This window comes from Chenopodium quinoa, unplaced genomic scaffold, assembly GCF_001683475.1.
Source record: "Chenopodium quinoa cultivar QQ74 unplaced genomic scaffold, ASM168347v1, whole genome shotgun sequence".
NCBI lineage: Eukaryota > Viridiplantae > Streptophyta > Magnoliopsida > Caryophyllales > Amaranthaceae > Chenopodium > Chenopodium quinoa.
Genome location: NW_018744702.1, coordinates 629616 through 656533, shown reverse-complemented (window position 1 = coordinate 656533; position 26918 = coordinate 629616). Strand labels below are relative to the sequence as shown.

Below are 26918 nucleotides of genomic sequence, written 5' to 3'. Positions count from 1 at the left end.
TTGTTGGACACATGATGGTTTGTTGGATTGATCTTCTTGTTTTTCCCCTCCCATGGTTTCTATGATTTATGTTTGAGTGTATTATCTCATTCAAGCTTGGGGGAGGGTTTTCTATTATTTTTGATGGGATGTTGAATCATATATGCTTTGCACCTTTGTATATGCATTTCCATGTTCTATATTTTGAAAAACTCCAAAAAGATTTTTGTTTCTGAAGGAAAATTTGCAATGCATCTTTGTTTTGTTCTTGTTTTGGACGTAATACTTTTGGACTTGTATAGTTGAATGCTTTTCTTATTAAATGGTAACGGTGTGCACGGTTTGAGAGTATGTTTGGTTGATTCTAGGATAGAGCATGCTAAGGTAGTCGTTTAGAACTATTAGGACCTTGAAGCCGGATTCTATTTGTTTTTGAAAATTTGCAATTGCTCCCTTTTGGTGAATTTGAAGCTAATAGCGGGTTTTTGCCATAACCTTGTGAGGTTTCATGATTTTCTAGCCTTCTTTATATCTTGCATGAGTGGCATGGATCCTTCACTATTGCGGACCTAATCTTGAATCTTTACTCATAATTCTCAAACACGAGACCAAACCATCTAGGGAGGAAAAAGGCATCTTTTCGGGGTGGTAATTTTTCTTTTCTAGGTTAATATTCTTTCTTTTTGGTTCATTGGGTCTTGTAGACACCTAAAAATGTCTCCCCAAAACCAAACCCGATGATGAACAACCTTTCACCGCCATTATTGGTCGGGTTGAGTATTTAATCTTGAAGTGATTAAATCCATATTTCCATTTTATAAACCAACCCAATTCCTAGCCCATTTCCCCAAACCATAACTTATTGGAAAAAATTACCTGCAATAATCCGACATTTTTCCCGTCCGCTGAAAATAAGCCCACCTTTACCCCCCGATCTTTTTTATTGGTCGCAACCGGTCACTTAACTTGCTTTAGCAAGTTACTTGACACGTGTGGACACCCGATTAAACCAAATAATAAAATTAAAAAAAATAGTAAAAAAAAGTTAAAAAAAATTAATTAATATTAAAACCACCCACCAGGTAAACCACCTTCCCAGCCACCGTTCTCGGCACGGCGACATTCCCAGACACCATTCCCGGCGCGCTGACCTTCCAAGCCACCGTTCCTGACGCGCCGATCTTCCCAGCCACCAATCCAGACTTTTCCGACTTCCCTTGCCCCCTCTATCACCCTAATTCGGCCTCGCAACCACCCCCAATTTCGGATTTTTCGACATTCCCTGCCCCCTCTGGCCGCGTCGACCTTCCCCTTTCCCGAATTCAAGCCGCGTCGAGCGTCCTTGCCCCTACCCCCCTCCCCCATCACGGTGCCTCCCCTACCCTTATCCACGAATTGCCGAACCATTTTCACCTGTCCCCGACCTAATTCCGACCTAGGTTTGTGGGGTTTCAAATGGGCATGGGGTTGGTGGGTTTCGAAGGAGTTTTGGGGTTGGTTATGCTAAGGTTCCGGTCGGCGTCGGTTGGGAGTGTCTTTTCGATTTTGTGGGTTGCGTTCAGGTGCGCTTGGTGGTGGGTTACGGTCAGGTAGGGATGATGGTGGCTTAGGAGTGGCTGGGACGGTTGTGGCTGGGGTGGAGGGGTTTTTTTCATTTTTTTATTAAAATTTTTGGACAAATTATGTAGTGACACGTATATTTAAAAAAAAAATTACCTTTACAATAGGTAACTGGTCACCTGGGACCATTGGAAGCGGATTAGGGGTAAAGGTGGGATTATTAAAAAATAATCCAAAGGTGGGATTATTTTCAGCGGACAGGCAAAAGGTCGGATTATTGTGGGCAATTTTTCCAAACTTATTTTCCTCTTTTCGTGCCTTTAAACCAAAAATAATTCATTTCGTGTCCTTTAAAATCATTCATTTCGTGTCCTTTTTATAAAAACGTTTAATACAGTTCATTTTGGTCCATAATCTGGGTCCAATGGTTGAATAGTTGGATGGGGCTTTAAAAGAGCTTTCCAACGATATATTATAAATCCAAATCCGAGTTATAATGAATAAGTTATGGCCAAAATATTTAACTGAGCCCAAACCGAACCTAAGCCCACCTTACCTACGACCCAATGATCATGTGGAGGATCCAAATGATTTAATCCAATTCCTAAGCCAATTAGGATTAATTAGAAACTTCTATAAGTTTCTAAAAGATCCTAATTATCCTTTTTGAAATGACAAGATTAAATCCGTGTCAACTTGAATAACATAGGATTGTAGATTTTTTTTTTTTATATATACCCATGAGTCATAACTCTTTTAGAATTCTAGTCCTCTTCCTAATTTCTTGTGATCGATTTTTGTGCTAACCTTAACATGTGTTCTTTGTCTTTGACTGTTGTTGATACTATTTATGACTAATGATTGCCAATGGACCGTTTTCACCTAGTAAATAGCATAAACATTAAAATTGAACAAAATTAATCAAGTTAGTTTATCTTTTAGTCTTTAGTGCTATTTGGTCATTGGGTCTTTGTTTTTCACAACGTCCTCATGTCTAGCCATACGATCATAACATGAGTCTTATAACATCACTTAATCACTCACGAGTCAAGTATAGTCCACACACTCACGAGTCAAGTGAGTTAGTGTATATTCTTGTCTCTTCTCTATTCTTTTTGTTTGTTTGAATCAGCTCATCATTTCTCCCTTGGTTTTGTTTTGCTTGAGGACGAGAAAAAGGTAAGCTTGGGGGTATTTGATGGGTGTATGTAGGGAATATTTCAAGCATTACCCCTATCTTGAACCCCACTTTGATCATACACTAAAGTACGGTGGCGTCCAAAGGGAAGGAAGATAGAGCAAAAGAGTCGCCAACAAGTTTTAGGAACTTGTAAACCATTCACGAGGTGAAGGTTACACCCCTTAATGATCCAGGAGATCGTCAACTCCAATAGAACTGGACCATGACTGGTATTTCGGGGATGAAGGTACAAATCCAACCTAAAAGAGATTGAACCTGCCCTAATAATAGGCCTTTACTTTATTCTGATCGTATTCATGTGCGCTTTCTGACTAACATGCAATCAATAGGTTTACCCTAAACCTGTTTATCTATGTTGGTTGAATATAATGCAAAAACAAATCTATTATTGACGATCACTTTAATTATAATCAAATTAACTCTAAACAAAATTATTAATTATCTTATTAAGCGTGATTGCAAGTACCAATTCCCTTTAAACATGCGTAAAAGGCGTGATCAAGCAATAACAATAAATATATATCAAGCAACATAATAATCAGAATTAAAATAATCATAAATCATCATCATAAAAATTATAATCATAATATTGATGTTAAAGCATAATAATAGCAAGATCCTAGGCATGATACTAACAAAATTAATAACAAACCCTAGCATGTCACAAACCAATAAAAATCAAAGCTTTAACCCTAACATGATACTAACATGCTATTAGAAAAGAATATAAGAAGCATCGCAATTATCATATTTGATATTAACGTTACCCTAAACATGATACTAGGAAGATCAAAACACCCTAACATGACCCTAGGAATCATAATAACAACATAGACATGATTTCTATATCATGATATCAATAAAACCTTTAAAGCACTTAGTTGGATGCTTTGTACCTCTTTCTAAGAACAAAATACACACGTTAGTAACTTCAAGGAAAATAATAAAACAAACAAATAAATTAAATAATTGAAATAGAGATTAGGGACCAAACCCTCAGAAATTAAAACCTTTCACGTCTAGGGCAAAGGCAACTTCGAATTTGGCTAGGTGTGTCTAGATCTAATGTGTGAGGAATTGTGTTTGTAAAAGACTAGGCTAGAAAGAGGGAAAAAGAATCAAGAAATTTTTGATGAGAGTTGATGAGAAGAATGAATTAAAAAGAATAAGAATTGATGAGAATTGATTGATATTTGATGATGAAAAACGGAGGTTTTAGGAGGCTATATGTAGAGAAAATCAGTCAGATGGATCAAAAAACGAATCAGAGTTTCAACGAGAATAAAACACGATTAGCGCCAGATGCTGGTCATTAGCGCCAAACGCTGAATGTTAGCGCCAGGCACCAAGCCTTAGCGCCAGGCGCTAATTCTTGTCGTTAGGCGCTACTAATGGAAAAAAGGTCATCCGTAACGGGGTAAAAAGGGCTCATCCATAACGGGCAACTTTCGTTACGTATGCGGCCGTTATGGATGGCCATTGTTACTCGTAACGGACATTTTGAATGTCCGTTACGAATAACCCATTATTCTTAACGAACATTTAAATGTCCGTTACGAATAACCCGTTATTCGTAACGGACATTTCATGTGCCCGTTACAAATAACCCGTTATTCGTAACGGACATTTCAAGTGCCCATTACAAATAACAAGTTATTTGTAACGGGAATTTCAACTACCCGTTACAAATAGTGTGTTACCCAATTTTAAAAAAAATCTAGCACATGTTGTTGTGATGGATTAGCTAGCTTATAGCACAATTATTTTATTAATTAATTGAGATAAAAATAGTACTTCATATTTATACAATGAGCAAAAAAAAAACATTTATTATTGCCTAAATAATTAAAACTAAAAACCTTCTGCTACATTGATTCTTCTTAGTCCAAAGCTATTTAACTTTTCAATGATCTTCTTAGTCCAAACCTTCTGCTTCATTGATTCTTCTTAGGCCAAAGCTATTGCTGCATCAGTTCAATCTCTTGCTGAAGGCCCCGTACTTGATCTGCAACATCGAATAATATATTGGCCTCTTGAATCAATATAGAACCAATCCACTGGACAGCTGATGCAACATTGGATTCTGCCATGGTTGTGAGATTTTGGTGTTTACCTTAGCTTTCCTGTTGATTTCACATAAATGAATCAATATTAAAAGATAGTCAATTCTGACTTACAACAAAAACACACACATTACGGGGAAAAAGAGAATTATGAGGTGCCTGATAGATCTTACTATAGCAATGAACCTTTTATTTGGGTGAAATTCTTAGATCTTTTCACAATTGAGGAAAGCTTATTCTTCAAATAACAAGAAAGACACATCAATGAAAGTAAATAATACTTCTGTAACCAGAAAGATACACAGGCAATATATCTTACACTTTGGTAATTCAGGGGTTGTCCTATTTTATGGGTTTTAGGGTTTATCGTCCATGAATTTATTTCCTTCCGCTAGCACTCATAACTGTTACATACTCAATGTAACAATGACAATAATTTATTCATATATATGATCACAGTTTTTCAATATACTAGCTCATGCAGTAATTCATATGACACAATGCAACAGACAGCAGATAGCACTTTATTCAAAACTTCCAACAGACAACAGACAACAGATAGCACTTTATCTTCCACAGGTTTTTTTTTATCACTAGGCCTAATCCTTGCAGTACTGGCATACATGAACAAATTTTTTCACACTAAAACTAAAACTAAAAAGTAAAAAGTAAAAAAAAAAGTAAAACCTTAAATCATGAAACTCTTAAACCTTAAAGTCAAATTAGTAATCAAGTAATGCATTATAATCAATTAATGAATCAAGATCACAAAATTCGGACTCCAGGAAATTCTTAAACTTTAAATCATGTTCATCAGCTAAACACATCAAATACTTAAAACTCTGTTATAAATCATTAATCATATATCATTTTATCCAATTTTTCAATTCAACAATCCAATAACTTCGATATACAAGGATTCATATAAAAATGAAGCAATCAATCCACAAAACATGAACAAAAAAAAAAGCATAAAAATCGGTAAACAATCTAAAATCCAAATAATCAAACATCAAAACATGAAAAAATTCATCAATTAATCTACTTCATCATATCTGAACCAAAAACCAATCAAATTACAGAACAAAATCAATTGCAAAATACAGTCAAACCAAAATCAATTTGAGGTTATTTTAGTGGCTTCAAATTTATAAAATTAAATTAGCTTTTAGGTTGCACACATGAGGTGTTGAGAGAGAGAGAGAGAGAGAGACCTATGCACATGGAAATGACTCCAAAATGACAATCTCTTCCTCGCCGTTTCATCTCATTAAGTAAAGTAGCTACACACCAGGCACCTAAAAAAAGAGCAAAGTAGGAATTGAGTACAACAATACACTAATCAACAAGGCTTTGTTATTGTCTACCTTATTTTAACAGATTAAAATCAATTTCACACACTGAAATCAGATTTAGATTTCTGCTGATAACCAAGTTTTACAACTAATAACTGATTTTTACTTATATAAATCCCCCCTCCCCAAACAGAGCCTAACTCACTCAATAAGCATTTTCTCTAGTAAATCCAAAATGCATACCTGTAGCTCCCAAGGGATGTCCAAGGGCTATTGCTCCCCCGTTAACATTAACTTTCGCTGGATCGAGGTTCAGCTTTTTACAACTGTAAACATACTGAGATGCAAAGGCCTTCATTGAAAATGGATGTTACAAATTTGAGAAATGGTGTTGAAGTCACCAACTGAAAATATGAGGCAGCTTGTTCAGAGTGCTAACCTCATTTATCTCAAATAGATTGATATCATTAAGCTTTAGCCCGGCAGATTTCACAGCAGCAGGAATGGCAAAAGCTGGGCCAAACCCCATAATAGAAGGATCAACACCAACAGCAGCAAAGCTCCTAAAACACAGGATTAATAACAGCAATTTAACCTTACAAATAAACTACAGTATTTCTCAAACAGCAAACTCACAAAATCAAACAGGAGCGTATTATTTAAGATTATAATACACAATTGAAACCGAAATTCATTTCCTACACTATTACTTCCTCTAAATCAACATGCAAACAAAAAACATCAAACACAGAAAACAAAATTCAATTATGAAATTCATAAAAATGGAAATTCAAACGCAAACAAGATCTAAAATCATAGCAGAAAATGCAGAATTAATAGAAAAGAGAAAATGCATACAAAGATCCACAATTGTAGAGGTCGATAGAAACGGAGATACGTTCGACGCCATTGCTGAGGTTTGTAAGGGTAGTCTTCTTGTGAGCTACAATAAAAGCTGATTCTGAATCCCCCATTGCTGAGATTGAACATGAAACAAGAATCATAGCGAAAATTACAAACCCTAATTGATTGATTGAAGCCGCCATTGTTGAATTCTCTGAAGTTGCAGATTGAGAATTGAAAGGGGTGAATTTTCGAAATGTGAAGAACGAAAGAGAAGCGGAAAAATTCCCAAAACTAAGTCATTTAAATCGATTTTCCAAGAAATAAAAACAAAATTCCCAAAAATAATTTAAAAATCAAGAAAAATCATAGAACTTGAAAAAAAAAGGGTAACAAGTAACAAAAAATTAAAAGAAATAAGATCTAAGAACCTATATATCCTTGTAAGCGGTGGTTTCCAATGATCTAACCTTTGATTTCTCCGTTTCCGTTAGTGACTTCTTCCTCTTTTTCGCCTCTTATTTCACTTTCTCCACTTGGTTTTCAACAATAAACTAGCAAAAATCATTCAAATAAAAATCAGATTAAAATCTAATTATAAAACCAAAAAATTCTACCAATTTGAATCTAATTGCTACAAATCTAGTAGCAAAAACAAAACATAAATTTAAAAAAAAAACGCATAATCAAGAGGAAAGAGAATATGGAGGTAAGGAAAGGTGGTAAAGAGAGTAAAAGAGAATGAATCTTGAGGAAAGAGAAAGACAGTGAGTTCTAAAGAGGAGAGAGAAAGAGAGTGAGTGAGTGAAAGACAAAGTTAGAGAATGATTTCTGAGGAGAGAGAAAGAGAGGGGAGTGACGGCTGAGGAGATGTGTGAAACCCTAAGTAACCAATGGGATCATCTCATCAGCTGGACGCCTGGACCAATCATTCGTAACGGGCACATGATGTCCATTATAAATAGTATATTATTCATAACGTGCGGTATTTTGTCCGTTACAAATATAATAGTATTCGTAACGGACATTATTTTGCCCGTTACGAATTAATAAGTATTCGTAACGGACACTATTTTGCCCGTTAGGAATATCTTAATTGTAACGGGCAAAGCTTTGCCCGTTACAAATAGCCTGTTACGAATGAGATTTTTTCCACTAGTGCGCTAATAATCAGTTTCACGCGTTTTTTTTTGTTTTTATCATATCTTTTGATCCGGCTGTCCAAATAAGGCATATAATATGTCTTTAGAAATATCTTGAAGTCTACTAAACCAATTAGAATCACATTAAAATATTTTGTAGATAAAAAGATATGGACGAAAAAGTGGAACAGTGTCAGTTTTGAATAGAGTTTTGTATCTCATTCATATCTTTTTCGTTATAACTCGGATTTAATATTATAATATATCATTGGAAAGATAATTTCAAGATATATCCAAACATATAAAATTTGGATAAAGATTATGAGGCACGAAAATAAAATCCGAATATATTCCACTTTGTACAAAACAAGGATTCTAAAAATGAGTAGTTTTATTCAATTTCAAACTCTTTGAAACATAATTATCAATCCTAACATAATTATGAGAAAATTCTAGAGTATTCTACAAGACAATAATCATTCCTAATATCTTTAGGAATGATAATTTTTAATAGGCCCTCCTCTAGATCATAGGGTCGCATATTAAAACCAAATCGGAACCAGTTTAATATTTTGGTCATAAATTCCTCATTATTCATCGGAATCTGGCTTATAATACATTTTTGGAAAGGTATTTTCAATCCCCATCCAAATACACCATTATTGGACCCTTATCATGGACCAAACTAAACAGGAATGCACGTTTTCATAAATAAGGTAAGAAAAGAAATATTTTCAAAAACAGAAAGAAGAGATATTTTAATAAAAACATCCTCATCACTAGACTTTCTACACTTTCACTTCATTCAATTATGATTCGACACAAAAGGTACTCATCACTTGGTTTGGTTTTGGGGAGACACAAATGGGTGTCTACAGTGTCATAAACGACACCTATTTGATGAGCATTTAGGTTGTTTTCTTCCTCTTTTCATAGCTTTCAGGCTCAATAAATGCCTATTTTTATGCGTTTGGTCTTTGTTTTACCTTTCCTCTCTTATTTTGTAGCTTTTGTGCATTTTATTGGTTTTTTTACTCTTTTCTCCTTTATTTGCTCTATTTTCGTGGTTTTAGGTATTGTACGAGGTCGGGGTCTTGATATTGGTGATTTACTAAGGTGGAAGATGCTTTTGGAGCAAGCTCATGGCAATAGGAAAGCTCAAGATGCAACAAAGTGGGTTCTCCAATATCTAGCTCTTGCACTTTTAAGTCGTGCTCTCATGAAGATGGGGTGTTGAACCCACTATCAAGTGCTTTTTGGGACTGCCACTCTTAGTGTTCATCATCATCATATTGCGCGTTCACTCAAAGACCTTAGCGAACGCACGAAGCCGCGAGAAGATTGAAAAAACCCATTCAGAGCGGGCGTGCAACCCCTTTTTCGCGGGCGCGGAACCCTGCTGCGCGGGCGCTCCTTCCTGGATATTCGTCTTTCTCGGTTTTTGTTCGTGCCTCCTATATATATCTTTGTAACCCGATTTTTGGGGCAAGTTTTTGAGCAAGTTTCATTTTATATTTTGATAATAATTTTAGCTTAGTTGAGAGCTTCTCTCTCTAGTGTTAGGGTTAGTTTTGGAGTAGATTTTAGTGAGAGAAAGTGAGGAATTTCAATGATGATTGAGAGGTTGAAGATTTAATGGTGACAATTGTAATGGAGATCTTCTCTATTATCAATAAGCCTTTCTAAACTCTATCTCATTTTATTGCTTTGCTTAATATTTGTTGTTTGTTTGGATTGATTTTGATGTTTGATCTTTGATTAGTGTAATTGTTCTTCATATTTTGATGATTCTTGATTTCTTTAGTTGTTTGTGGCTAGATGATGATGTTAAAGTAGTTGTTTGGCTAGGGATAGGGTGAAATTTTTATGATTGATTGATTGTGCTTAATTTTGAGATTGTGTTGATTAATTGTTGAAATTAAATCGAGTAAAGGAAGTTTGGATGTGTGTAATTAGATAGGCCTTGAGACCTATGCTAGATTTCATTGTAGTTTCTAATGATACAGACCATTGATTTAGGAATTGCAATTGTCAATTGATCTAGATTAGTGATAATCCTAGTTAGTGTCTCTCGGAGTTGACGCTAGTTTGACCTCTAGGAGATAGCTTGTTGACTCTTTTGATTGAGCTTGTCATTAGTCTTCACAACCATTGATTTTCATATTGTTCCCGAGTTGCTACAATTGTTATGATTACTTGTTGATCCCCATTCCTAGTGCTTTATTTTTTTGGTTTATTTGTTTGGTAGTTGGTTAGTGTTTACCTTTAATCCTTAGACTTTGACCTAGCTTAAGCGCATAATTGAGAGCGCTTGAACATTACCGTTCCTTTGGGTTCGACCCTTGACTTGCCTCTATACTAGTATTTAGGTTGGTTAAGTATTTATAAATTTTGTTTGAACGAGGGAGGATTAGTTTCAACGACCTAGTTCCACCATTCGTCAGATGATATTAGAGTCAAAGCGTATTTTATGACATAATATTTAAAGTCCAAGACCGAATTAAAGAAATTGATTCAGTGATTAATAACTCGATTAAGTCGACAAGGTTCCAAATTCCAACAATAAATACGGGCCAAAAAGTGAAGGAACTTGGGCCTAGAAACTCTAAAGCCCAACTAGCTGCAGGCGTTTGCTTGCCCGGTCGGTCAGACAACTTCAACATTAGGCTTGCTGATTGCTTTTGGACTTGCAATTTTATTGGGTTTCTTCGCTGACGTTGGTTTAAAGCTTTTAGTGGCCTTAGCTCCAATTTCACGCAGTTATAGGATTGAGTTTTGCTTCAAGCTTAGATGTTTGACTTTCTATAAACTTCTTTTTGTACTCCTATATATAAGGAAGTAGTACGTAGTTTTTTGGGGGGAAGATTCTTAGCTTAGTTCTTTAAGTTTTAATTTTAGTTTTAGGTAGTTTCTAGTTTTCTTTTCTTTTAGTTTAGTTTTATTTTCTTTTCTAATTTTCATTCAAGATTTATTATTTTGTTTTCCTACTACGTTAATACTATTATTCTCTCTCTTAATTCTTGCTATTTATTATGCTTTATTCAATTTCTTTGATTAATTTAGAATTAATTATGTGTGAGTAGTTTTCTTTCTAGGGTTTGTGCGGATCCATAAATATATGACAGGGTAATTTATTATTGTTGAATGTTAATGGTTGATTAATTTCCCATTGATTGATTTAATGTTATGCTATTAGGTTTGACTAGATTTAATTTGTATGCGTTAAGCAATATTGATTCGAGATTCGAGAGATGAGAATTTATATTTAGGCTTAGTTTCACTAGGTAGATTAATTTATACATGGTTAAGTCAGGATTCAAGAGATATGATTTAATACCGGTAGATTAATTCTGTAATTGTAATACGTAGCGAAAGCCCTTTATGATCTAATTAATTTATGCATTGATGATTTTGTTTTACCCTGGAAAATTATTTATTGGTGAACCTATGCCCTAGGCTTTTATTAATTGATTTCTCCCTATTCTTAAATTCCTTAGATTAATTCCTTTCACAACAACAAATTTGGTTACTTGATAATCTAAACTATATTAATTAATTAGGAATCGAAAGACTCGTTTCGCTGTAAATTTGACCCTACTTCGCTATCTATATTTTAGTTAGTGGTTTTAGAAATTACTTTTGATTAGGTGATATGACTTTAGCCTGTCATTGACGAGGGCTGGAACTAGGTCGTTGAAACTAATCCTCCCTCAGTCAAACTAAATTTATAAAAACTTAACCAACCTAAATACTAGTATAGTGGCAAGTCAAGGTTCGAACCCAAAGGAACAGTAATGTTCAAGCGCTCTCAATTATGAGCCTAAGCTAGGTCGAAGTCTAAGGATAAAAGGTAAACATTAACCAACTAAAAATATGAAGAACCAAATAAATAAACATTAGGAACGAGGATTAACAAGTAATCATGACAATTGTAGCAATTCGGGAACAATATGCAAATCAATGGTTGTGAAGACTAATGGCAAGCTCAATTAAAAGAGTCAACAAGCTATCCCCTAGAGGTCAAAATAGCGCCAACTACGAGAGACTCTAACTAGGAGCATCACTAATCAAGCTCAATCGACAATTAAAAATTCCCAAAGAAATGGTGCGTATGATTATAAACTACAATGCAATCTAGCATAATTCTCAAGGCCTAATCGAGTTACACACATGCAAGCTTCCATTAATCACTTTAATCTAAACAAATAATCAACATAACTCCCAAATGAAAGGAGGGAATATGGGCCATGGTTTTGCAAACAAACGCTTTCTCACCACCATACCTCAAATCACCAATAAGAGCATGGAAAACAATCATAGAATCCTGAAAAGAAGAACACTCATGATCACCATCTTCCTCAAACCTCCAACTCCCAAGAGGAACCACATAATCTCTTCAACTACATTCCTGAACAACAACTCCCTCAACTTCCTTAAAGCCCAAAGTCTCAAAACCATGCATGAATGGATTTAAATTCATTCCAAAATCATCTCTCCCCCATGAAGCATTCTCAATGAACTCTTTCAAAAGGCTATGGGTTTTCTTTTGACTCTTAAAGAACTTATTAGACATATCCTCAAACAAGTCCGAATACTTATGGATAGAAGAATCACAATCATGCACAAGAGAATCATCAAGATGGGTTGGAGGGTTAGGGTTTTTAAATTCGACACTCTCTTCATTCTCAACTCCTTCACTATCACTTAAATTCTCACTAATGGTATCCTCACACTCTCTTGGTTGCTCAAAATCACCATCATCATCCTCAACACACACATTGGATTTGTAATTTTCACAAACAAGCATCAAAGATGACAATTGGCTTTCTAGCTCTTCACTTTTCCTTCTTCTCTCCTCAAGTTGCTCCTCACTCTTTTTCACCACCTCCAATTGACTTTTCATAGAATTAAGAATCGACTCCTTATTAGGACCAAGATCATTACTAAGCTTAATATGCCTAATTTGAGTTTCTAAAGTAGCAATAAGAGATTCAAAAGGTGTGGAAGGTTGAGGTTCAACAAGAAAAGAAGTACAACCAATATTGGAAGAATCAACATTAAAATCATGAGCATATACATCACATTGGGGAGTGAGGGCACAGTAGGCATGAAAGATTCATCATTCACGGAACATGGACCATAACAATCATCAATGGAAGCATTTAAATAACCATGACCATGATCACAAGTATCTCTAGCAAACCATACATAAAAATCCCAAGCATCATCGATTGACAATGCCCGAAATCTACCATTAAACATGATTTCAGTAATGTCTCTAGTTAGCTTAGTCAAGTTATGATAACAAATCCCACAAGCCTCCCAAAGATCATAATCGAGGTAACTAATGAAGTTCTCTAGTCTATTAAAGTACACTCAAAATGGCTCATTCTCAAATTGAGGAAACGAGGTATTTCTCATTTTTATACAAAACAAACAAAAATAAAATAAAAGAAAAGTATAAACAAAGACCTAGAATCAAGCAATAAAAAACACTCAAACATAGACACCGTTCCCCGGCAACGGCGCCATTTTGACGAGGGGTGGAACTAGGTCGTTGAAAGTAATCCTCCCTCGGTCAAACTAAATTTATAAACACTTAACCAACCTAAATACTAGTATAGAAGCGTAGACACCTAAAAATGTCTCCCCAAAACCAAACCCGATGATAAATAACCTTTCACCGCCTCTATTGGTCGGGTTTAGTATTTAATCCCGAGAGTGCTTAAAAAATCGTATTTTATTAAATTCATACCTTTAATTTGAAAGATCCATGGATTAGTCTTGATGTTTGGTAAAAGCATAGTTTTAATTAATTTTAAGCCCAAACCTTTTTATTTTATTATTTATTTTTGGCCCAAATATTTTATTTATTTTATTTCATTATTTTCTTATTTAAGCCCGAATAATAAAAGTCAGGAAAAAGCCCGAAATTATCAATCGACACTTAAAAAGCCGAAAGAAATTAGGGTTAAAAATGAATTTAGACGGAAAAATGGACTGGAATTGACCGTGTCACGGTACAGCCTGACCGTGTCACGGGAACTATTCCCGTCTGACGGTGGGACTGCCCGTGACACGGGAGGTCTGCCGTGACACGGAGAGTTCCGTGTCCTTTCCGCGTAAACCCTTAACGCGTTTTCCGTTCCGTTTTCTAAAAATTTCCCGCGTCACTCCAAAACTAACCGTGTCACCGGAACTTGTACCGTCTGACGGTACAGTCTGACGGTACAGTCTGACCGTGTCACGGTACAGTTTGACCGTGTCACGGGATAATTTTTTAGGGTTTTTTTCATTTTACGGTTCCGTGTGCTCCTTCAGTACATTTTCCCTATAAATACCCCCTCATTTCTAATGTACGGGGCAACCAGAATTCGATTATTCTTATTTTTCTCTCTTCTATGCTCTTAACCTAAACACTAGCCTACCCTTTTCACTTCAAAATTCCTTCTTCAAGCACTTAAAGGAGTCCATATTTTACTCGAGGTTCTGTCCTTAAGCCAAGGCGTGAAAGGTAGAATCGTTTGAGGGTTTGACCCCCAAAATTAACCTTATTTAATTTAATTTAATTTAATCGTCGTTTTATTATTTCCTTGAAGTTACTAACTCGTTTATTATTTTTTAGTTGCAAACAAACAGAATCAAAGTAAGAGTCATGCTCCTTTTATTTTTATTATTTTTCTAACGATTTTATGTTGTTGGAATTGTGATTAAATTGGTTTTAATATTAATGTTATTCAATTATTGATCACCATATTACATGTTTAAATGGAATATGTAATTGAAAATCACGACTAATAAGATAATTTGGACAACCGGTTTAGGTTCCTTTTTAATCTTATTATTAATTGAAGTGATCACCAATATTTTAGAATTATGTGTGCATTAATATTAAACCAATTTAGTTAAATAATAGTTTGGAGCGAATTGAATTATTGTTTGTATGCCTTTGAGATCACATGAATGTTTTTCACTATAAGAATCGAGTAGAGGCCAATACGGGCGAATGTGACTCCATGACTCACTTCATACCATCATCCCCGATCCTCCTTTCATGGTTCCGAACCATATGGAGTTAATAATCTCATGGATTATGAATGGGGTGTAACCTTCACGGGTCAATCGTTGTTGCCTATCGTTGTCCCTTATCGTGGTTGCCTTTTTATGATCCGTGAACGGTTTACAAGTTCCTTAAAAACTTGTTGGCGGCTCCCTACTTTATTTGTCCCTAGTCGTAATGTCAATTCCCACTTCCTATGAGTGCCAAGCATATTCATCACATGCATTAACGTAGGCGCACTTCAAACGACGCCTACAAGAAGCAAGCCAAGGGTCGAACCCAAAGGAACGGTAATATTCAAGCGATTTCAATTATGCGCCTAAGCTAGATCAAAGTCTTAGGGTAAAAGGTAAACACTAACCAACTAACAAAATGAAGAACCAAACAAATAAACACTAGGAACGAGGATCAACAAGTAATCATGAAAATTGTAGTAACTCGAGAACAATATGCAAATCAATGGTTGTAAAAATGGCAAGCTCAATCAAAAGAGTCAACAAACTATCTCCTAGAAGTCAAACTAGTGCCAACTTCGAGAGACTCTAACTAAGAACATCACTAATCAAGCTCAATTGACAATTGCAATTCCTAAAACAATGGTCCGTATCATTAGAAACTACCATGCACTAGCATAATTCTCAAGGCCTAATCGAATTACACACATGCAAACTTCCATTAATCACTTTAATTTGAACAATTAATCAACATAATTTCTTAATTAAGCACAATCAATCAATCATACAAATTTCACCCTATCCCTAGCAAACAACTACTCTAATATCATCATCTAATAAATAAACAATTAAGGAAATCAAGAATCAATAATATATGAAGAACAATATACTAATCAAGCATCAAACACCAAAATCAATCCAAACAAATATGAAATAAAACAAAGAAATAAAATGAGATAGTGTTAAGAATGCTCATTGATAATAGAGAAGATCTTCAACACAATTGTCACCATTGAATCTTCAATCTCTCAATCACCATTGAAATTCCTCACTTTCTCTCTCTAAAATCTACTCCAAAACTAACCCTAAAACTAGAGAGAGAAGCTCTCAACTAAGCTAAAATTATGATTAAAATCTAAAATGAAACTTCTTCTCCAAATCTCTCCCCAAAAATCGAGTTACAAAGATATATATAAGAGGAACGAACAAAAAAAATGAGCAAGATGAATACCCAAAAAGGCGCGGCTGTGCAAGCTAGGAGGCACACCCGCTCTAATCTGGGTTTCTTCGATCTTTCTCGCAGCTTCGTGCGTTCGCTGAGGTCTTCGAATGAACGCGCCATATGATGATGATGAACACTGAGAGAGGCAGTCCCAAAAGCACTAGATTGTGGGTTCAACACCCCATCTTCATGAGATCACGTCTTTAGAGCGCAAAAGCTAGAACTTGGAGAATCCACTTCCTTGCTTCTTGAGCTTTCCAATTTCCATGTGCTCGCTCTAAAAGCATCTTCCACCTTAGTAAATCACCAATATCAAGGCCCAGACCTCGTACGATACCTACAACCACGAAAAGAAAGCAAATAAAGGAGAAAAGACTAGAAAAACCATCAAAATGCACAAAACCACAAAATAAGAGAGTAAAAGGTAAAACAAAGAGCAAAAGCATAAAAATAAACATTTATTAAGCATGAAAGCTTTGTAAAGAGGAAGAAAATGACCTAAATGCTAATCAAATGGCTGCCATTTATGACACCCATCAGTCATGGAGACATGCTAATTATGAAAGCAAACAATAAATCAAAGGTTCTATAGTATCTAAAATTCGCCTTGCCGCACGATAATATGTTCGTAAAAAACAAAGTACGTTTTACTTAAACAAAGCCTGTTTTAAATTCAAGCAAAAATAAAATTTTCAAGCAATAAAACTGATTCTTGCAATACTATGACAAATATTGTGACAAATTAGGCATGAATAGCTAACAAAATATGAAGAACGGGTAACATTGTTCTCACAAACCCAAAGAGTTCAACAATGGAAAAACATTCATTTCTTTAGCAAATTGAGTCAAACAAGTCTCAAAAAACTCCTAAGACGATATACAAGCATAAACAAGCAATTTCGTAGCAAGAAATTCGACAAACAAAGCAAAACAAGCATGAACATTTTCTGAATTTTTTGAAAAAACGCAAAAATAAACATATGAAATTCTTCCAAACGAAGTGGTGTTAGAGCAAAACTTACTTAGATCACAAAACTAGAGATAAAGAACTTTGATTTGCAAGAAGTTTAAGCAAATTTCGATGAGAAATGAGCGAAAACGGACAATTTGAAGCTTTGAGCGAAAACGAGTGAACAAAGAAGCACAAACATCCAAAATGAGGAAGAAGGGGTTTAAATTCAGAAATCTTGACTCCGTTGCGCCGCGATAGAAATCACGCACTGCGACAAGCATGTCGCGCCACGACAACACGTGGTAGCGTGCGCTGGCTTCCTTTCTTCAGCGATACAATATGTGGCCCCATAATAAATTATATGGACCTTGTTTAGTAGTTTTAGGTTCCTTGGTACGCTAGTTAGCCCCTTTAAGCAAATTGACATGATTATTAGTCAACGATCGACCTAATAATGATCTTCTCACTTAGCTTAATCACCTAAACATTGGATCATCGCAAACACCAAGATATTGGTTCATAAAGAAAGCAGAAACATCAAATGCACAACAAAATTACAAGCGACGACACAGAAAACATCCCAGGAAAGTACCAGCAAACTAAGGATCAACAAGGGGTTGATCGATGGTGAAATGGTAGGTCGTTGTACTACCCTCCCCAACCGGTCAAACAAAATTTATACACTCAACCAACCCCTATACAAGTATAGTAGCAAGTCAAGGGTCGAACCCAAACGAATAGTAAGTGAATGTCTATTGTCTTGCGCTAAGCTATTCCGAAATCGAAAGTGGGGTTTTAAAGCTAAAACTAAAGCTAATCACAACAAATAGACTTGTAGAAATCAAAGATAATAAACACTAGGGCTAGGATCCACATGCATTCATAATGAAATCAACTAATTTGGGAAGTCAATCAATTAAGTCAAGCAATGTGAGGGAAAATAAATATTGCAACCAAAAGAGCATATCAAGCTATTCTCCTAGAGGTCTAACTAGCGCCGACTATGATAAACTCTAGCTAGGAAACGTCACAAGATACCTCAATCGTGTAATTGCAAGCCACAAATCAATGGTCCGTATCAATGTGAACTTACAATGAAATTTAGTGTGAATAACTAGGGTGATCAAGCCTAAATAAAACACACACATGCACAAAATCAATCAACCAATTTAATCACATTATCAACTCAATCAATTTCCCCAAATTAACTTCAATTCATTACTAATGCATGCTTCACCATTACCCTAACAATCAAACTACTCACAATCCATTAAGAACATTAAAATCAAAGCTAAACAAATCAACAAATTCATATTCATCAATTGAAATCAAACTAAATCAATCAAACTATCCACAAACTTAATCAATCAACAAAACAAATGAAATCAAACAATAGATTGTATTAAAGAGTAAACAATCCTTACAAACTTGATAGAAATCAAACCAAATGTAGCAATCATCAATCATCAAATCCAAAGTTTCTCTCTCTAAAAATCTAAGAACAAGTGTTTTTCTCTCTCTACCCAAAATTCAATCTAAACTAATTCTCCTCTCCCTAAAAAAATAGAAGGAAAACTATATCTAGTAAAACTAACTAGAGAGAAGTTGGTTATGACGTCCAACAATAGACCCACGGAGATGCGGCCGCACATAGGAAAGAAGAGTAGGCGCACGGGAAAGGGTACGGGCACAAACCAAAGGGGGTGCGCCCGCACACGCCTCCTGTGCGCCCGCACATAGGAGGGTCTCCTCCTCCCCTTCTTCGATCTTGATCATCCTTGTGCACACAACTTGGTGATGGTGATGAACATCAAAGTAGGCAGAAAGTATATGAGAATTTTGGTGGGTTTGTGGCATAGATGATGCCCCCACCGCATGTGTGCACCGGTCTTGAGACTTGCCCATCGAGTTCCTCTAAACTTGAAGCTCAAAATGCTAGCACAAGGCATCCAATGTGATGATAAATGTTGAAAGGAAGCTCGGAAATCTTTGGATGCTCGATTATAACCTAAAAACAAATGAAAACAAACAAATAATAGAGAAAAACAACGAATAAACAAGGAAATGCAGAAAATAAAGAAACTAACTACGAAAAGCACAAAGTAAAGAAATAAAGAGCAAAACTAAGGAAAACTAAGGAAAAGAGCTACAAAATGAAATGAAATTCATCCAAAAAGAGATCAAATGAGTGCTATAAGTGTCACTCATCAAATTCCCCCAAGCTAAACTTTTGCTCGTCCTCGAGCAAAACAAAGCAAAAAAGAATAAGGATGAAAAAATTTTTAAAAATGAAAAAGAAAGACTCAAGATGAGAATGTAAACTAACACTCACTGTCGTAGGAATCACGGTTGCTTTTAGCTACAACAAGCCCTTTAAACCCCAAAGTCGCCTATGAGGACGAGTAAGGTCTCGTAAGGTGTCCTAAGAGTTTACCCACAACTCTCCACCAACATCAAAGAGGCAAAACCATAAATAAAAAAGAAAAGGAAAAAGGAAAATAAAACCTTTGCGAAATGGACTTACAAAGAGACTATAGTGCAAATGAATACAAATCTTTCTCAAGTAATCAAGGTATGCACTTTTCCTGATATCTAAGGTTGATTGAAACATAGGGTATGCTAGGCATAGGAACTAGACATCACAATCCACGTTCATCCCAAACGATCTTACTACGTTCTCCCCACTAGTCTCAAATCTCCCCTTAGTGAGCATCCCAATGATTCCTCAAAGGAACCGGAAAATGAGATTTATTTAGGCTACTCGATAATCTTGACTATGCATCCCCTTTCCTTAGGCAATGACCCATGATTCCCTCCCCCGAATAGTGACTCAACTTTCTAGGTCGAAAGGTCTTTCCCAAAGGTTGTAACGTAAGGCATAAGAGGGTGAAGGTAGGCTAAAATTTGAAATTTGGTGGTTTTCCTAATAGTGAAGCAAAGAATGGGCCCTTTCTTAGAATCATAATAAAGTAATCACCAATCCAAACAAAAATACCTACACCCCCAAGCTTATTTGAATCTATACTGACAAGAAATATATACAAAAAGCGTAAACGCTTCTAGGTGGGGTGAGAGAGGCGCCATTTTGATCGATGGCGAAATGGTAGGTCGTTGGACTACCCTCCCCAACCGGTCAAACAAAATTTATACACTCAACCAACCCCTATACAAGTATAGTAGCAAGTCAAGGGTCGAACCTAAAGGAATAGTGAGTGAATGTCTATTGTCTTGCGCTAAGCTATTCCGAAATCGAAAGTGGGGTTGTAAAGCTAAAACTAAAGCTAATCACAACAAATAGACTTGTAGAAATCAAAGATAATAAACACTAGGGCTAGGATCCACATGCATTCATAAAGAAATCAACTAATTTGGGAAGTCAATCAATTAAGTCAAGCAATGTGAGGGAAAATCAATATTGCAACCAAAAGAGCATATCAAGCTATTCTCCTAGAGGTGTAACTAGCGGCAACTACGATAAACTCTAGCTAGGAAACGTCACAAGATACCTCAATCGTGTAATTGCAAGCCACAAATCAATGGTCCGTATCAATGTGAACTTACAATACATTAAGAACATCAAAATCAAAGCTAAACCAATCAACAAATTCATATTCATCAATTGAAATCAAACTAAATCAATCAAACTATTAACAAACTTAATCAATCAACAAAACAAATGAATCAAACAATAGATTGTATTAAAGAGTAAAGAATCCTTAAAAACTTGATATAAATCAAACCAAATGTAGCAATCTTCAATCATCAATCATCAAATCCAAAGTTTCTCTCTCTAAAAATCTAAGAACAAGTGTTTTTCTCTCTCTACCCAAAATTCAATCTAAACTAATTCTCCTCTCTCCAAAAAAATAGAAGGAAAACTATATCTAGTAAAACTAACAAGAGAGAAGTTGGTTATGACGTCCAAAAATAGACCCACGGAGATGCGGCCGCACATAGGAAAGAAGAGTAGGCGCACGAGAAAGGGTACGGGCACAAACCCAGGAGGGTGCCCTCGCACGCGCCTCCTGTCCGCCCGCACCTAGGAGGGTCTCCTCCTCCCCTTCTTCGATCTTGATCATCCTTGTGCACACAACTTGGTGATGGTGATGAACATCAAAGTAGGCAGAAAGTATATGAGCATTTTGGTGGGTTTGTGGCATAGATGATGCCCCCACCGCATGTGTGCACCGGTCTTGAGACTTGCCCATCGAGTTCCTCTAAACTTGAAGCTCAAAATGCTAGCACAAGGCATCCAATGTGATGATAAATGTTGAAAAGAAGCTCGGAAATCTTTGGATGCTCGATCATAATCTAAAAACAAATGAAAACAAACAAATAATAGAGAAAAACAACGAATAAACATGGAAATGCACAAAATAAAGTAACTAACTACGAAAAGAGCAAAGTAAAGAAATAAAGAGCAAAACTAAGGAAAACTAAGGAAAAGAGATACAAAATGAAATGAAATTCATCCAAAAAGAGATCAAATGAGTGCCATATATGTCACTCATCAGCGGTGATCTTCCATAATTTTGTTAGGAAGGCTATCACGCAACAATAGAGGATTGCTACAAGCTAAGCGATCTTTGGCGATGTTCCCTAGGATGTGGAAGATCGTCATAAAAGCTGAGGATGAGTACAAGCGGAGTTACCTTCGATGATTTCTTCGAAGATGTGGAAGATTGTTTATGAACTGACGATGGCTACTAGCAGAGTTATCTTCGATCGTGCTCCCTAGGATGTGGAAGAGGGTAACAAAATTGCAGAAGGTTGCTACAAGCGGAGCAATCTTTGATGGTGTTCCCTAGGATGTGGAGGACTGTCACAGCGGAAATTGAAGGTAGCTACAAGTAGAGCAGTCTTCAGGCGATGTCCCCTAGCTTGTGGAGGTCGTCAAACAAAATCGGTTACCCTAGATACGGTTGCCCGACGGTGTAAGATACACGTTTCTAACTGTTTAATCTGTTTAAATAATGCTAGTTTGCAAGTATCAGCGTTAGATAATGGTTTAAAATCGCAGAAAGTTCTGAGTCATTCTCCATCTCTATCACTACTTTGACTTTTGTTTCGAAACATGCATTTCACCAAACTCAGTTAAAGTAGGGCCTTCTGTAGACACCTGATTGTGTCTCCCCGAAAACCAAACTCTGTGATGGATATCTTTTATGTCATTTGATTATCGAACAAAGTGAAATGTGAAAAGTCTTGCGATGCGGTCGTTTATATAAAAATACTTCTTTCTGTTTTCGAAAATATTTCCTTTCTTACTTTATATATAGAAAATGTCCAGTCCAATTTAGTTTGGTCCATGATAAGAGTCAAATAATATTGTAGTTAGATTGGGTCAGAAAAGAGCTTTTCTATTATGTATTATAAGCACAATTCCGATGAATAATGAAAAAATTATGGCCAAAATACTAAATTGGGCCTGAAATGGTTTTATATGGCTAAATGATCATGTGGAGGGCCCATTAATTAATATTCCTAAAATTATTAGGATTGATTTTAATCTTCTAGAATAATCTAGAAAGCTATTTTGAATTCTAGTGGGATTAGGATTAATAATTATATCCTTTGGGAAATAAAGAATTTTATTCGGAATAAAACAAGTGTTTTAAAAAGGATTAAATCTTATTTTAAAAGATAAGTAAGGACATTAATTAGTCTAATTTAATTAGATTAAGGACTCTGTACGGTATTGATATTAACGCGTGAACCATCGTGAAACGACAGAGCCATCGCGCCGAGATAGAGCTGTCGGGCCGCGATGAGAATAGTATTACTCCGAATTAATTTCAATCCTCTGCTGATCGTTTCTAATCCTTTTTCCTTATAAATAGGGTCTAAATTCCACGTTTTTAATCGTCAACAATAATCCAATTCTAATTCTCTTCCCTCTAGCCAAGTTCGAAGTTGTCTTTTCCCTAGACATGAAAGTTTGATACAATATGAGGGTTTGGCCCCAAATCCTTATTTCAATTATTTAAATTAATTATTTGATTTAATATTTTTCTTGAAGTTACTTAACGAGTGTATTTTGTTATTAGAAAGAGGTACGAGACAACAAAGTAAGTAATTTCATTCTTAGTAGCTCAAATTTGGCATCCAGATAGCTTGGGTTAAACGTATAATGCAATGCCTCACAAGTGTTTCTTTCTCCTTCAAGTATAATGGCATGATTAAAAGATCTCTTGTTCCGTCTCGTGGACTACGACAAGGGGATCCGATTTCTCCGTACCTTTTTCTTATCTGTGTGGAGGCTTTTTCCACGCTCATTTCTAAGGTTATAACAGACACACAGATAAGTGGGGTTCGAATTTGCAGAGGGGCTCCCTGAATATCTCACCTCTTCTTTGCCGATGACAGTATCGTTTTTGCTAAAGAAAATTTGCAAGAGTGCTCTAAAATTGCTGATATAATCAGTACTTATGAAAGGGCATCGTGTCAGAAAGTCAATCTAAGCAAGATCGAGGTCGCTTTTAGCAATGGTGTGGCAATCGATCGAAGAAATCTGATTGTGGGAACTCTAGGAGTTCGGGAGGTAGTACGACATGAGAAATATCTGGGATTGCCGACTTTAATTGGGAGATCAAAAAAAGCTGTTTTTCCTGTTTGAAGGAGAGGATCTTGAAAAAATTGCAGGGTTGCAAGGAAAAATTATTATCTCGCCTAGGTAAAGAAGTATTGATTAAAGTCGTTGCCCAAGCCATTCTGACATATATGATTAGTATTTTTAAAATCTCGGATGGTTTTATCGATGATATCCACACTCTACGTGTTAGATTTTGGTGGGTATCAAATGGTACGGAACGGAAAATGCATTGGCATAGTTGGGAGAAATTGTGTCTTCCGAAGTCAATGGGGGGTTTGGGATTCCGGGATTTAAAATTCTTTAATCAAGAGTTATTAGCTAAGAAAGGGTGGAGACTCACATAAGAATGCAACCCCTTACTTCATGCTATTTTAAAGGCCCGGTACTATAAGAATTCTAATTTTTTTAGAGGCTTCAAGAGGGCACGATCCAAGTTATTGTTGGAGAAGAATATGGGATGCGAAATCCCTTCTCCTTGATGGATTGAAATGGAGGGTAGGGAATGGTTCTTCAATTCGAGTGTGGGAAGACTCTTCGGTCAGGGGCGAAGGACAAAGTTATGTGCCAAATCCGCTTCCAAATCATAATTTTGAGCTTTAAGTAAGTGATTTGATTAATTTTGAAGGTGGATGTTGGGATATAGGTGAGTTAAATGCCAATTTTAATGACGTTGACAGGAAAGCCATTTTAGATATTCCGTTGTCTAAAAGATGGCCGCATGATAAAAGGTAATGGTGGCCATCCAAGGATGGAGTTTATTCTGTCAAATCGGGGTACTGGCTTGGTAGACTTGGGCATTTGCGCACCTGGGAACTATTTCATGGAGAGGATAATTTTGAGCTCTGGAAGAATGTGTGGAATGTGAAGGGTCCACCGAAACTGTGTCACTTTTTTGTGGAGGGCATGTATGGGTAGCTTGGAAGTACTCGAGGTGTTACAAAATCGACATATTAGAGCTACAAGCCGTTGTACATTGTGTAATGGTGAAGAGGAGACTATAATTCACGCACTATTTTATTGTAATGCTACTACAAAAATCTGGGAGAAGAGCAATTTTCTGGAATTGCTAAACGACGCACCAAAGAGCTCCTTTTCTGAATTGTTCAGTTGGGTGGGTGGAAGGTTGGATGGTGCTAAGCTTAGCTGCTTTTGTACTTTAGCGGGGGCAGCCTGGTATTGTCGCAATAAAGCTATATTCAACAGAGATATGGTTGACAGGGTAAAGTCGTACCCCCTAATCAAAAATAATTACCTAAATCCTCTAACTAAGGTAGATAAGGAAGTAGGGTCAAACTCCACAGGGAAACAGGTCTTTTTACTTCTAATTAATTAATATAATCTAAATCATCTAAGTAACCAATATTTTTATGAATAAAATCTAAACTACGGAGAATAAGGTCGAAGGAAATAAAGTAGGGAGAAAATCAAATATTAAAAGGCCTAGGGAATAGGTTCACTAATAAACCATATTCCAGGGCAAATCATAATAAGCAATCATCAAGCATTGGTTAATCAGATTATAAAGGGCTTTCGCTTTGTATTATAATCTCATCTGTCGAATCTCGACTTAACCATTTATAAATTAATCCGCCTATTGAAACTAAGCCTAAACATCAATTCTCATCTGTCGAATCTCGAATTAATATTGCTAAACTCATACAATAAAATCTGGCCAAACCTAATTGCATAGCATTTAATCAATCAATAGGAAATCAACCAAGCATTGATAATTAACAAACACAAAATTACCCCTTCATATCATTTATTAGATCCCCATAAACCCTAGAAATTAAACTACTCACAAATCATCATGACTAAATTAATCAAATAAATAAATAAAAGCATAATCAAGAAAGCAAATAAATAACTAAAATTAAAAAGGAAGAAATTGTTACCAAAAAGAAATCTAGAATTAAAGGAAGAATTAAGAACAAAAGTTGAGAAAGAATTTAAGAGAGAGAAAAATACTAAGTAGAGAGAGAAAGTCTAAGAAAGAAGTTAATCTAATAATTCCGTACAAAATCGTATTTAAACGTTTTCTAAAACAAGAATTAAAACTAACTTAATCAGGTCTTCCAGAAACGCGCGCCCGATCGGGCGATGGGTCGCCCGATCGGGCGCGCCTTTTTCTTCGCGTTCCTACCCAGCAGCATCGCTCGATCGTGCTAGAGGCTCGCACGATCGGGCACGCTATAGCACACTCAGCACAATGGTCATGTCGTGCCCGATCGTGCTAGAGGTAGCCCGATCGGGCGGTTGCTTCTCCTCGAGCTTGGACTTCGATTGGGCTAGATTACTCGACCCAATCTGAGTTTCCTCTCGGGTCTCGAATACTTGGTCCAAATACCTCGGGATCACCATTACCGAGCCCTTAATCACTGGCTCTCACCGATCCTGGGCTCCAAAAGTGGTCACGTCCTTCTAGCTTTCGTAGTTGATCCATAAAGCCCGGGAAAATGCTCCAAGAGTCCAATTTCCTGTAAAATACAACTAAAACTATGAAAACACTAGAACACACAAATTAGTAATAAAAGTGGCCCGAAAGAGCCAAAAACACTACTAATAACGACCAAGGGATGGGGATAAAACACTATATAAAATGGACATATCAAACTCCCCCAAGCTAAACATTTGCTTGTCCCTAAGCAAAGAGCTCATCAATGAACATATAAAACATACTTCACCCCAATCATCAAATAAAAAACCAACGATTCAAGGCAAATCTAATGAACATGCTTCAACATCAATCAATCTTATTCATCTAATCACCCTTCCTCCCCAACAATTGTCAAGTAGAGCAAACCACAAGAGCATATAGAATTCAATACTAGTGCTCACACACTCAACTCTCATTTATGTGGCGAGTAAAGGATGTACTCGATCGCTCTCCAACCCAACCTCTTTAATCTGAACAATGCCCTACCAACTCACACTCTCGTGTGTATAAAAATAATGAAACCTCATCCTACTAGTCGACTCGAAATATGCTAAGTCATAACTTGCATTGATAAACAACACTTTCACATTTACATAACTTCTATGCACAAGGTCGGAA

General features: G+C 36.2%; 1 protein-coding gene across 6 annotated transcripts; it reads right to left on the bottom strand.

Moving 5' to 3' along the window:
- Positions 1-4465: 4465 nt before the first annotated feature.
- On the bottom strand, positions 4466-7787 carry LOC110702762 (3-ketoacyl-CoA thiolase 5, peroxisomal-like). Of its 6 annotated transcripts, none has more exons than XM_021880500.1 (7): positions 7412-7787; positions 6957-7155; positions 6538-6661; positions 6342-6450; positions 6018-6101; positions 4854-4863; positions 4466-4745 (listed from the first exon to the last, which is right to left on the bottom strand). In XM_021880500.1, exons 2-7 carry the CDS (start codon positions 7142-7144, stop codon positions 4715-4717), a joined length of 546 nt encoding a protein of 181 aa, XP_021736192.1. In that variant the 5' UTR covers positions 7145-7155; positions 7412-7787; the 3' UTR covers positions 4466-4714. The 6 variants fall into 6 exon arrangements, with proteins under 6 accessions (XP_021736192.1, XP_021736193.1, XP_021736196.1 ...); XM_021880501.1 differs by having other exon boundaries at positions 6342-6435; XM_021880504.1 differs by having other exon boundaries at positions 6957-7074; positions 7412-7786.
- Positions 7788-26918: the final 19131 nt, after the last annotated feature.